General features: G+C 45.5%; 1 protein-coding gene across 5 annotated transcripts in view; it reads left to right on the top strand.

Annotated features, from left to right (window-relative positions):
• WASF2 (WASP family member 2) overlaps positions 1–8,680 on the top strand; it is a 36,717-nt gene extending 28,037 nt beyond the window's left edge. For 4 of the 5 annotated variants that reach the window (XM_044434863.1, XM_044434865.1, XM_044434862.1 and 1 more), the window contains exons 8-9: positions 858–1,363; positions 3,472–8,680. In XM_044434863.1, coding sequence (XP_044290798.1) covers positions 858–1,363; positions 3,472–3,626 — 661 coding nt within the window. In that variant the 3' untranslated portion in view covers positions 3,627–8,680. The remainder of the gene's footprint in view (positions 1–857; positions 1,364–3,471) is intronic. The other variant, XM_044434866.1, reaches the window with a different exon arrangement.
• Positions 8,681–13,770: the final 5,090 nt, after the last annotated feature.

Below are 13,770 nucleotides of genomic sequence, written 5' to 3'. Positions count from 1 at the left end.
GCAACCCATAAAATGCCCTGCAAACAGATGTGCTGCCCACCTCCTTCCTTGCCAGATGATTTTTTTTATTTCCACTTAATGTGCTGCTTGGGATTGTTTCACACAACATGCAAGAAAATATGTGTGACACTATTTTGTGAAGCACAAGTGTGTTTTGCTGTGATTACACCTCTAGATGCCACTGCCAAGCGAATCGGAAAGGAAATAGCTACAGTTAATCCCCAAAGCAGGGAAGGTTTTTATGAAGGGGAGTTGTGGGTAGACGATTCCTGTTTGAAAAAGATGGGTATGACTGCATATACAACTTTCCTATAATTATCATGAGACCTAGGAACTTTATATAAATGAAATCCAACATTTCTTGGAACCATATCCTATGAAATATTTTGGTCCTTGCCATATTCTTCCTACAGATCCAATATGGCCTTTATCTTCAAGGTACCTTTTTAGTTATCCCTGTACTTTAATGGGAAAATGTTACTATGCTATGGTGGGGTTTGAAGGCACTCCCATTTGCTGGAACTTGATTTTTAAGGACCTGGATTTTAAAAATCTTTGAATAAACTGTTCTTTAAATAAACTAAATGCTTTCCGCATGTTTGCATCCACTGGAATCCTTCCAAAATCCAGCCGTTAGATGGAAACCTGAATATTATCTCTTAGGCAAAAATGACCTAATAAAATCAAGACGGGTTGATCTGGGCTTTGGGACCTGTCAGGATAGTCTGCAAGATAGTGTTTTCCTCTGCATTGTCATAGATGGCCTTGGCTTCTCTGTGGAATTTGTAAGACTAACAGAACTTCCTTCCTTCCTTCCTCCCTCCCTCCCTCTCCCCCCCTCCAAATCTCCGCTGCAGCAGCTATCCAGCACACAACCAAAACACTTCTGGAGGGCTGAAGAAGCCCGGTCTGGTCAGCCCAAGCCACCCTCCACCAGCTCCACCCATTAGCTCACCACAGGGGGCCAGGCCAGGGTTTGCACCGCCTCCTGCGCCACCTCCGCCACCACCACTGCTGATAGGCACACCGCCTCCACTCGAAGGCTTCCCAGCTGCGGGCATCCCACCGCCACCCTCCCCTCCCTCGTTCCCACCTCATCCCGGTTTTGCTGCCCCTCCTCCACCACCCCCTCCAGCCTCAGAGTATGTGGCTGCCCCTCCACCCCTGCTACCCCCGACAGGCGCTGGTGCACCGCCCCCACCCCCGCCCCCACCCCCTCCTGGTCCCCCTCCTTCCTCCTTTGCTGGCATGGATGGTCCAGAGGCGCCTCTTCCGCCACCAGATTCAGTGTCCTCCAAAGCCAAGTCCTCATTGCCGGCTGTCAGTGATGCTCGGAGTGACTTGCTTTCTGCTATTCGCCAAGGTGAGTCTCTTCTCATTTTGCATAGCCAGGGCTTTACCTCCTGAAATTCGACATTTCTTCTTGTTGCAGGGTTTGGAGTGTTACAAGCCTGTGCCAAGTAATTGGTTTATGCTTGTTTTGGTTCTTCTCCTCTGGTAGTCTTTTAACCTTTGTGTTCCACCAGGCTGGTTCAAGCCACACCAGTAGCAGAGGGCCTTTTATGAGGTTCCAGTTGAGGTTCCAGTTACATTTTCAAAGGGAAAGTGCCCACCATTGCCTGATCCCAGTTGACTTTGCTGTGACTCCTTGCATTTGGCACAGTCCTGCACCACCGTCATATCGCTTCCACCGTATTGCTGCTGTGTTGGGTTGAGATTTTTTCTTTTCCCGCTATAGAGAGTGGGCTTACCTCTCTCTCATTGCAAGTTGTTGTTTCATTTCTATACTGCCCCACAGCCAAAGCTCTCTGAGTGGTTTACAACAATCCATAAAAGCAGACAATAAAAAGGCAATAAAAACGTAAAATCAGGAACGAAAAACATTTAAAAGTTTAGAACAGCTAAAAGCAGACCACAACAGAGAATGACACTGCAGAATGCCTGGGATGGGTAATCCCACTCAAGCCCCTGCGTAGCCAAGTAAATCTTTTAAGGTCTCAGAGAAGAGGAAGACCTTAACCTGGTGGCACATTTGGCCCCAGTAAGCTCTCAGTCCAGAGGTTTTAGATACAAAGGGTTCACCATAGAGAAATCCCTTCTCTTGCTGCCAACCTTGGAGTTGACCCTCGGGGGACGGGGGGAGAGGTGGAGCGCAGTGTCCAAGTAGATTGCGGTTGGGAGAGGTTCTCCAACTGGTACTGTAGTCCTAAAATGTGTACGTCTTTATAGGTTAAAACCAGCACCTTGAATTGGGCCTGGAAATAAGCAGGAAGGCCAGAATTGGTCCTGTGTGTTTGGACCTGCAGGTTACTAATCTGCCTGCTGCATTCTACACTAGCTGCAGGTTCTGAACCTTCTTCAGGGACAGTCCCATGCAAAGTGCATTGTAGTAATCTAATTTAGAGATCAGCAGGGTGTAGATTACTGAAGCCAGATCATCCCTGCCCAGATAGGGGTATTGCTGGGCCCCCAGCTGAAGCTGGTAGGAGGCCCCAGGTGGCAAAGATGGCTCAAGGAACGTTTCCAAGCTACAATCCTGCTCCTTCTGGGGGAGCGCAGCCCCATCTAGAACAGGTTGGGCACCATCCAGTCCAAAACCAGCACCCACTAACAGCATCCCATTGTTGTTGGTTCAGGTAGATTAATCTGATTCTGAGAAGGAGACGCAGGGCGGGGGAGGACTTTGATATTTCAAGTTTATCTTGTGAAGTTTCTCAGGCAGAGCACGAGAACTTGAAGGGGCGGAAGGGTGTTCCGAAGGGGATGGGGAGCAGATGTAAGACCTAGTCCTGAACCCGATAAGGAGTGATGGGAGAAATGAGCTGCCTAGTTAGAGAGAGTCCAGCCTTCCCAGCATGTTGCCATCAAGCAGCAAGAGGGTGAAGTCAGAAGCTTTTCTGGAAGGAGGGGACAGAGGGAAAATTTTCACATAAGATTCAACTTTGTAGGTGGGCAGATGCTTCTCCCACAACTTTGGTTGAAAGCCATTTGGGGTTCATACAGTTTGGTAATCTGTTAAGTTTCAATAAAAGACTTTCACTTCAAAGGAATTTCTTGAGTTTGATGGCCAGAAAGAAAGGGGGAAGGGACCAGCTCATGACACCCTACATCTTGTTTATAACATCTAACTTGGCTTTTTATTTCACTTCATTTCTTAGCCGAAAAAGTTTTAAGCAAGCAAATAAACCCAAAATAAAAGCCAAAATAAAATGTTTAAAATGCAGCAACGCAAGTTCTAAGAAGCATGAACAGTTTAAAAGAAACAAAGCCCACCCTGCATTCTTTTTTCCTGAAACATTATATACCTAGCACCACTATTCCATTATTGCTTGGGGCGGGTGTCAGCTTGGTCAGCACAGTAATCGAAATGGTGCAGCTGACCCTCCACAAGACCTTCCCTAAGGGCCGTTTCTCCCAGGGAGGCCCTTCAGTAACTTCTCTTCCTTCCTTCCTTCCTTCCTTCCTTGCCAGGATTCCAGCTCCGCAAAGTAGAGGAGCAGCGTGAACAGGAGAAGCGAGACGTGGTGGTCAATGACGTGGCAACCATTCTTGCACGCCGTATTGCGGTGGAGTACAGTGATTCTGAGGACGATTCGTCAGAGCTCGAGGATGAGTGGTCTGATTAAGTGCCTGCCTGCTCTCCAAGCTGTGAAAGGACACTGGAAGACAGAAGTCCACATAGCATCTTAAATTGCCAAAACATGTTTCCACTTTTGTCTCTCATCCAGTAACCAAAGATCAGTGCACCAAGCTTCCAAAACCTCTTTTTCCCTCCCCCAGTAGTGGAACTTGTGCCTTTTTCCCAACAAGAAGAAAAATGAAACTAACCCCAGATCTCCAGATTCTCAGGGTCCTATAAAGAAAAAAAAGTATGGCTAAAGATTTCTCTTGGATGTGGAGGAAACAATTTTTGTAAGACTTATAAATGTAGGTCACTTTGTAGCCGAGAAGTGTTCTTTAAGATGTCAAGCATCTTGAAGGGCAGTACCCCTATAGACAGTGCTCTTTTCCTTTACAGTTATATGTCTGGCATTGTTAATACTCGGCTGTAAAGTGATGACTCGTTATTCAAATTGGGAAATGGGCCTAAATTAATATTTCTATCCCACCCTAGAATGCTACCTTCAAAACCTAAAGTTGATGCACAGAACAGTTGGGGTCTTCTCAATAGTGATCCACCTCCCCCACAAGTCCTGTTATGGCACTGTGTGCTCCTCCCAAGACTAGCAAAAATGACCCAGTTGGACTCGCTCTTTTTGAGTAGTTCCCATACTTCCAGGTTCTCAATAAATTGGTGAGAACACGCCTCACATAAGACGCTATTATGGGCATGCAGCCATTGGAGTTGTAGGCTCTCGGTCCATTTGGGGAATATAAACAGATCAGGTACCTTTTAAAATTATAAAGAGAGGACACTTTATGCTAGAGACTGAACAGCAGCAAATTAAGCCATTATTAGCTCAAGCGCTCTACCTCTCCTGATATCAGATGGGGGATTTCAGGAATAAAAGGTATCTACTGATGGACCCAAGCTGGTCATCCGTAATATCTACCCAGTCTGCCTTACTAGCTTGTTTTAACCAGTACCCTGGTTTTAATTAGTTCTGAGATACCTTAACATTTCTGTTAATGGAGAAAATCTTCAGATCCCTCACCCTCGAATTGCAAGGTTGGTTTATGGAGAGCAACTATTACAATGGAGATCTTAAGTTTTACTTTAATTAAGCACCACGCAACAGTGTTTGATATGCATGCCTCTTTCTAGATGGGCCTTTTAAAATAGCTTCTGTGGGTTTTTTTGGCAGAATATCAGAGGGCAAGTCCGTACATTTATCTGGGGATCCTGGTTACTGGAATGATGCTGGCTGCTCCCATAATGAGGATTATGGGATTATGCATGGCAGTCAGATGTACTTCTGCCCGTTTTTCAGTCTGAAATTATTCGCTTTGCTCTATGCTTTCTCACCAGGATGTACCTTGTAACCACTTGCAAACACCAAAGGAAAGATCCTAATGGCAGACAGGTTACCTTGTTTCTTTCTGCCTTGAAGTTCCACATGTTTATTACTTGTCCATTTTTAATAAACTTAGAACTTCTGATGCTAGGACACAACCCAAGCATAATGTTGTGTCCAACCAAGGGACCAAAGTATCAAAAGCAGGCTCAGATTTGTCTCAGCTGGAAGTGAGGGTATGGAGAGAATCCATGTCCAGGCTACACTGGGAAGCTCCTCCAGACATTCCCTGTTGTGGGTCTGGTGCTTCTGCGTGTGGCACTGGGCAGCCTTAAGCATATTATTTTTGTGTGGGAAGAAAAAATGGTGATAATGTCCTTTCTGGGGGATTTAAAAGCCTTAAAAAGCACTCTTAAATCTTAGAACACAAGATTCTTACTGGGCTCGTTTGCCTCTCTTCTGCTCTGCTCCTCATAAGGAAAACGTTATTTTAGAGAGTATGGTCAGGGAAACTGGATGCTGCTGTCACATGTATCCTGGGAAGTGCTGTATCCACTGTGACGTGGCGCACAGAGTTTATGTTCAAGCAGTAGCATCAGCAGCTGGCCTGGAATGGGGCGAAGTGACCTTAGTCTGTTTTGTACTGTGCCTTGTTTCTCTTCCTGGATTGCACCCAAACCTGCGTTAGGGTTCAGAGCGGGTACTTGTGTGGCGGGTTTCTTAGTTGTGTAGGGACAAATGGGACATCCTGCAGACTAGGATAAGTAACGGTGGTTACCCATGAGTACCCCGGTGCCATAATTTCATACTGAGGATTATGGTGGTTTCCCATTTCCCACGTACACTGGGTAACAGCTTCACTTGAGCTAGTTATTGAGTGAACATACACGGGGCAGGAGGGTGTTGGTGCAAATCCTTGTGTAATGCAGAGTGAAAAGAGCTGCTCAGCATCCTGTTTAGACTTCTGGAAATTTGATAGCGGTCCTCTTTCTGCTGCCCTTCAGACATAAATTTAACACGCATGCGAACACACGCAAGTTTTCAGAATAAAAACCTTCCTCCTGAATCTCAGTGGGACTTGCTTCTGCCCTGTTCTAAAGAGTTGGAATGATCTGCTTTTACACACCGCTTAAAGCAGGTGCCCTGAAAGAAGAAACTGGTTGTGGTGATTGTATCCTTCAGATGGCAGGGCAAGCTGGCACAAGTTCTGACCAGCCAAACTAGTTGCATGCTATCAGGCATGTAATGGGCCCTGTCAAATATGAGCACCCCATCCCTTTCTTGCAGTTCCAGATGGGTAGTAAAACAAGTTTATTGAGTCCTCTTATGCAAAATAAAGTCCTGGGATTATCTAGGACTGAAGCTGCTATTTGCCAGGGATTATCTCCAAAGTAAGCTTTATTCAGTCATTTTGACTAGAAACTTTTGTCAACCAGGGGTATTGTGTGATTCTTGACAGTTGATTTACTTTGGGGTGCTTGAATTCTGCTTAGCATTAGCTGCATCCTAAAGAAGAGCAAAAACGGCTAGTTGGTTAAAGCAAAGGGTAGGGCTATGCTTGCCTTTTCTTTCCGTTTTTCAGGTTTCTTGAGAAAATAGGTTAGAAAATTGGTTTGCATTCCATGTGATCTCCATCACTTGCTCTGCCTGCATTGTTATTTTTACTGAACTTTTTTTTTTTTACTCAAAGGGGTGGCCCCCTTTTTAGACTTTTTCTGGCTTTGGTTTTTAACTATTCTTTTTCATTGTTCTGTGCGCTACTTCCAGGCTGCAGCTACAGGGTGCTGGGTCCAAAACCTCTTACAGTCATTGAACTTTCGCTGCTTTCCTTCTCCATCACACCTGACCGAACCCAGGGTGCAGAGCCCTTAAGAGTTACCGGATACCACACTGGTGTACTAGCAGCCCTTGGGGAAATCCAGGTCGCATGCCTGGGCTAAGGGGACAGTGCCCTTTAACAGACTGTCCCTGCCTTCAGAAACTCTCAAGCAGTGTGGTGTTTGATTTCTTTTGTATGTAATTTTTTAACAGAATCTTGAAGTGTGGGGAGAGCTAAGGGTCTGGGGTTTTGCTTTTTTTAATTGCCGCTTTTAACATTCATTTAATTGATTTCAAAAACTAACTTTTTTTTAGAATGATAGATGATTTGTGTAAGTGCCTTATTTCATACTACAGTTATATTTATAAAAATAATTATTTCACATGTATCATGGGGTGGACCCAAACAAAAGATTGAATAGTGAAGGAAGCCTCCTTTTTTCCAAGTATGCACACCTGCCTATCCCTAAATAGTTGGTTGATAGTGAAGAGATATCATTGCATGTTCCCTGGTGTTGGTGGACGAAAACGGTTATGACCGGGGTGACTTTGCTCGTACCAATGGGAAAGGCTGTTTTTCAGACCCAGAGCTGGTTCATATGCCCTTGACAACTAATACAGTGGTGCCTCGTAGTTCAAATGACTCTTAATTTCAAACGATTCAGAGTTGGAACGTTAGGAGTCAAGATAAAATCGCTCTGCAGTTCGAACCATGCTTCTAAGTTGGAACAGTGAGCAAAGTGGAAAAATACGGTTGCAGCAAAAATGTCATCAGTTGTGTGGCCAAGTCAAAAAAATATTACAGTAAAAGTCACAGTGCCATTAATCCCCACCAAAATACTCACCTTTGCTTTGAATATAGGTGCCCCGTTCTTGCCACTTTCTGAAGCAGTTCTGGAAGTCTTTTTTTGTGAGTGTCTTTAGTTGTGCTGTTGTGGATTCGACTTGAATCAATTTGTCTTCATAAAGAGGCAAGAACGATGGGATGTGTTCAAAGTGAGGGGGAGTATTTTGAGGGGATTAAAGGCAATGTGTCTTTTACTGTAATTTTTTTTATTTAAACATTCATCATATGTTTTGATCACACCTCATATATAACCTTGAACTTAATTTGTTTGGGAGGCTGTATTTGATGTTTTAAGTGTACCAGAATATTTAGGGTTTGGGAACTAACTGATTCACTTTCCATTATTTCCAGCGGGGAAAATTGATTCAGCGTTCAGATGGCCTCCTGAAATGAATTACGTTCAAATTATGAAGCACCACTGTATTGTGATCTCCCACGTACATGTTTTCTCCTGTCTGCTGGATGTGAACCATGCAGAGTATAAGTTACTCCGTGCCCAGGTCCACATGTTACCATAGGCCTGCCTTCCCCAGCTGGGTGCTTTCCAAATGTTTTGGACACCCATCAGCTGCAACTAGTGTGGCAAATGATATATTCTGGAAGTTGATTGTCCAAAATATTTGAAGGGCAGCAGGTTGGAGAAGGCATTTGTGTGAACTGGCCCTTAGGGTAGATCCAAAAAATGTGAATTTACCAGATGATACTGTAAGGACTGCACACTTCTTCAGTTCTGAGGCCAGTAACATGTATGTTTGCTGTACAACCTGTTTGTCAGGTGCCAAATTCTAATTTGGGTCAGGAGGGGGAAGTAGCACCTTGACTAAAGTAATGTAACTTTCTTTTGGGTCTTTTGTTCCAAATTTGGCCTTCCTTGTTCATCTGACTGTCTCTGCATTTCTTAATCCAAACTTTTTTTAAAAGCATTGCATTTATAATCTCTTGAGTCTTGTGTGTCTCTCTCTTCTGGAGGGATTTTTTGTAATGTATGTGTACATGTGATTAAGAAGAAATACTTTTTACCATGTAAACTTTAAAAAAATGATAAATATTTTCTGGCCAATTGGAGGTTGTGTTCATGTTACTTGGAAGTGTGAGGAGTCCCGTCATTGCTGGGCGATTTTGAAGGTGCTGTGACTGAAGGCCAAATCAAAGTTTGCAAAAATAAGAGCCCTGAAGAACAAGAGCGAATGGGTAAAGGATGAGGGGAGAGCCATGGTGATTTTTTTTTTTTTTTTTTTTGGTGTGGTTTTGTGATTGCAGCATGCAGTAGAGCTGGGGGTGGTCCGTCCACACACCACTGGAAAGAGCTTCTCGGAGCTTTACCAGAATGGAAATCCTTGTGGCTTTTGCACACAGCAGGAAGCTTGGGCATTGGCATGGGCCGGGCCAGGAGCAGCAAGGAGTTGTCTTGCTCTTGCTAAGCCACTCGCTAGGCACTTCCCAGTATCCATGTTGGGGTCAATGACCTGGGTTTGGTCAGCATAACAATTCACTGTGGGTGCAGCAACCACCCCCCTCCAAACATGCCGTGGCTTTTTGCCCATGGACAAGCCACTCGGTGGGAAATGGTTGAGGTTTGCATGACTCAGGAAGACACTGGGTTTTGTGTGAGCCCAGTGATAGCTCTTTCTCCCATTAATTCATTGAATTGTTTTTCAGGAATGATTCAGAGGCATGTTAGTGGATTTGTGAAGGCGACAACTGCATTGTCAGAATAGGGTGACTGTACCATACTGGTGTGGTCAAAGACTTGGTGTGCTGAAGTTCCACTGGTGGCCTGTAAGTTAACTAAATCTTCCTGTTGATGGTAATGGAAGGACTTGCTTGTTAGGCTGGTGTCAGGTTGGCAACAGGCAGTGCTCGAGGTTCCAGGGCCCTGACAAAGCCAGTCACCAACCTCTTGGCCTGTTTAGGAAGAGCTTCTGGCCCCATCTTCCCCCTCCCTTACATCCTTAGCAGCTTGCCAGCGGCAATCACTTGCATTCTGAAGAAATAAGCAAATACTCAAGGCCACCTAGCTGTTGGGGCTCTGGTTGCCATGCAGCAGAGAAGCCAATACACCCCAACATCTGGCACGGTGTGCCACTGTGCCTTTAAAAAGTTCTGAACACCTGATCTCCAGAGGAGCCACAGGAACTTGTGTCTTGGTCTGAAGGTGGATCTTGCCAGTGACATCCTGCCTCTTAAGTCCCCAGGGCAGCAAAAGCAAAACTTCAGGCAGCTCTGAGTGAGTTGCCTCATGATTGGCTTAAGGCATTGCAATAAGGAAATAGCCCCGATTGCACTCATGCCGAGTTGCATAATCCCAGGGTGTTGTCTGAAAATTGGGGTCAAGTGTTTCGGCAGTACAGCAGTCACCTGGAAGTATGGAGTGATTCGAATTGTGTCCATCCATGGGTCCATCTGCCCTGTTGGGTGCACTGTGCTGGTCTGCACATAACAAGAGACCAGGTGGCGGGGATTCCCTCTGGAGCTTTTTACTGCAACAGCAACAAAGTATTTTGAATATTTGGGACATGGTGGGCAAGCCTGGAGAGGGTGTTGGCTTGTTGGGATGTTGACAAGCTCCCCAGGACCCACAGGCTGTTTAGGGTTGTTGGCGGCCTGCCGAAGTCACTCAGTTACACTGAAGAATCCAGCCAAGGAGCTCACTAAGCCGTGTGAAGAAACGCTTCCATGTGTGTATCTTGAATCTCCCTCCATTCAGCTTCCTTGCATGAAGGTGCTAGAACAGTGGGGGAGAGACTAGAACCATCTCTCTCTTCACAGCGCAGATAATTTGAAAAACCTTTGCATGTTTCCTTGTCTTTTCTTTAAAGAAAACTGAAAATCCCTAAACTTTGTAACCTTTACACATAGGGGTGTTGTGCCAGCCCCCTAAATCATTTGGGATGCCCCTTTCTGGAACTTTTCCAACAAATTGGCAAGGAAATGCGAAATGGAAAATGGGTAAGAACCATCAGAAGGAGAAACCTCATGGATCAGATTCTATTCATACAATTCAGCTACCCAAAGGATTCCAAAGCAGGATATGAGTGGAACAGCACCCTTTCTACCCATGTTTTCCAGCAGCTTATTGTCTCTGCCACTGGAGGTAATAACTAGCCATCAAGACTTGTCAAGCCTTTGGCAACTGTCTCTTCCATGAATTTATCCAATTTTCTTTTGAAGCAACCCAAATAGGTGGCCATCTCTGCATCTTCTGGAAATGAATTCCATAATCCGTGGAATTTGCACCATAATCCATGGAATTTGCACCATGGATTTTTGTAAGGGCAGCATGATCTTTGACCAGAGGTGTGAAGGACATAGGAGGACTTCCATTCGTAGAGTCAGGGCCATCTTAACAGCATTATGGGCCCCGGGCAAAGCAATGTCCTGGGGCCCCTACAACAACTGCAACTACTGTTAATTTTGGAAGTTTTCCAATTTTCCAAGGGTTAACATACACAGATTAGTATGGGGCCCACAGGCAAGTGCCCATCAGGCCCATGCATTAAGACGGCCCTGTGTAGAGTTGTCATAAGTTGGAGACAACTTGACAGCACAGAACAAGTAAGATCTTGGCAACTTATTTTCAATGCCTATTTTTTAATTATATTTATATCTGGCAAGCTACTCAAGGTGGCTTAAATAATTCCCTCCCTTTATCCTTACGACAGCAACCAAGTGAGATAGCTTGGGCTGAGACTAGCCAAAAGTCACAAAAGCAAGCTATACCTACTCGCTCTCTAAATATACCTCACATGCTAGATAGAAATGATGGTCATAGTTAGAAGGAACATCCAGTGTTTGTTTGCTTTCCTTCCTTTCTAATGGCATTTATGCATTCATATGCTGCCCTCTACGCCAATGGAGTCTCTGGGCGGCTTACAGCATTTAAAAATAACATGCACATTAAAAACTAAACCTGGTAGAATAAAAACACTGAATAGTTAATATCCTAGAAGAACCAATGTGCACCTAGCCACACAAGCTTAGCATAACTTAAGAGCCCTTGCTATCCTTTTGGTCTTGCATGACTGTTTAGTGCAATTTGGTGTTGCTGTATCCACTACGAATGTTAACGAGCAGCTACTGGGAAGCACAATCTGGAACGGGGCCACATGGGGGTGGTTCTCCTTTTCTCCTCCCAGGCAATACTGTGGTCCCAATACAAAGGTCCCAGTGCTGCTGTGATTGGGCACAGAAGAACAGCTACTATCAATTAATAAACGAAAAGGTTTAATTGATTCAGTCAAGTGACTAAGCCAACAAATGCTCTTAGCCCAATTTAAAAATCGATTCCAATTCCAATAGTGATTTACACAATATTTAAAAACATTGCAACCATCCATTAATGCAATATGAAAGCAACATCACAGGGGGCTGTTTAAGCAGACCGCCTGTCGTGGTATTTTTAAAAGCCTGCCAAAGTGTCTTAAACAACCAAAGGGTTTTATTAAGGGCACAGTCCTGTGCATGTGCAGGCAGAGGTAAAAGGTAAAATTTTAATCCTGGCTCAGGATGCTTCATGCCTCCCAAATTCCTGTTTTCCTACCACTTTTGTTTGCCGTAGCCACATAGGATTGGACCCTAAGTTGTTAAAAACTGACGGAGGTCCTTCAGGTGGCAGATTTCGTAAGCGCCCTCTCCAAAGACCTGCTTAATTTTCTCTTTCCAAGGTAGTGTTTGCAAAACAAGGAGCTTTTGCTGTTTCACTCAGACTAGCGAGAATATTCTGTTCTCTCCTGCACTGATGTTCTTCCTCCGCTCTCTCAACTGCCTTAATTCCCCCTCTGGGATCGAGGCAAGATGAGGTAATGCCAGCTTTGATCAGCGTTCACCGAGTGCCTTCCAACCATATTAGTTGCCCGGTCAGCTCTCCTGCTGCCTGAATTGTTCAAGCATCTGTGGGATGCAAGGGCAGTCGGGATGTTGGAAAGATGGCGTGGTCAGTCGAGAGACGTTTCAGCTGGCTCTCATTCCCGAGACCTAATTCTCCATTCTGCTCCATGCCTCCCAAATTCCTGTTTCCTGCCATCTTGGGATTTTGCAGCCGTTTTAGGAAAGCCCAGCTGAGCTTGTATAAAAATGGCTGACATTTTTACTGTTGACTCCGCAGCTGGGTTGTCGGAAGCAGAAATGGCCTTTAAGCCAAGGACGGCTTTGTTTCTATCCTTCCGCCCTCCCTTCTCCTCGCTCCCCAACCTGTTTGCAAATAACCACAGGCTGCCAGAATGAAATAGGAACTCGAAGCGGCTGCTGTCTGGCAGCTCAGCAAAGCTCAACTGCTTAACAAAGGCCAGCTCCTGCGGGCCGGAGGCTTACGGCACAGAGCCTGTCAGATGCCGGTTCTGTGCAGAAGGGCCAAACCCAGCCAGTGGCACTGCGCTTCGGATGCGACACCTTCCCCTCACTGCCTCCAGTGCAAGATTTGGAGTGGGGAGCTGGAATGCAGACTTTTGGCTACCGAACAGCTGGGCCTGCTGCTGCTTTGGCGGTGGCCAGATTGCGTTTAATCGTGGGCTGTGTCAACAAGAGAGGCCCAAGCAGGCCCAGTGTTTGCTATTGTCTTTAGCATTCGATCATGGCGGGAATATTTTGCTGCGACATCCCTTTCCATTTATATGTGTGAGGACAGAAGGAGAGACATCCTGCATCTAAGCATGGGTCCATCCAGTCCTGCGGGCTAAATAGAGGCGCACCAGAATGCCACAAGCAGAGGAGGAGTGCAAAGGCACTCATGCACCCAAGTGCCCCAGCAAGTCGTATACATGGGCATACTGCCCTGGCATTGGAGGTTAGTGTGTGGCCATGAGGACTGGTAGCCATGGATAACCACCGCCTCTGTGAATTGCTCGCTCTCTCAAAGTCTTTCAGATTAGTGGCCATCACTGCATGTTGTGGAAGTGAATTCCCTAATTTAATTATGTGCTCAGTGAAGAAGGACTTCCTTTAATCACTGCTGCATCTCCCACCGATCTGCTTTATGGAATCACCCCTTTGGGTTCTAGGATTATGAGAGGGGTAGAAAAATGACTCCCATCTATGTTCTTCACGCCATGCATAATCTCGTACACCTCTGTCTCGCTCCCTTTCCCTAAGCCAAACTTCTCAGCTGATGGAACCTTTCCTTGACCAGCCCTTGCCCACTCTGCTTGCCGTGCT

This window comes from Varanus komodoensis, unplaced genomic scaffold, assembly GCF_004798865.1.
Source record: "Varanus komodoensis strain SLA01 unplaced genomic scaffold, ASM479886v1 scaffold29_1, whole genome shotgun sequence".
Classification (NCBI taxonomy): Eukaryota; Metazoa; Chordata; class Lepidosauria; order Squamata; family Varanidae; genus Varanus; species Varanus komodoensis.
This window is presented reverse-complemented; position numbering and strand designations above follow the sequence as displayed.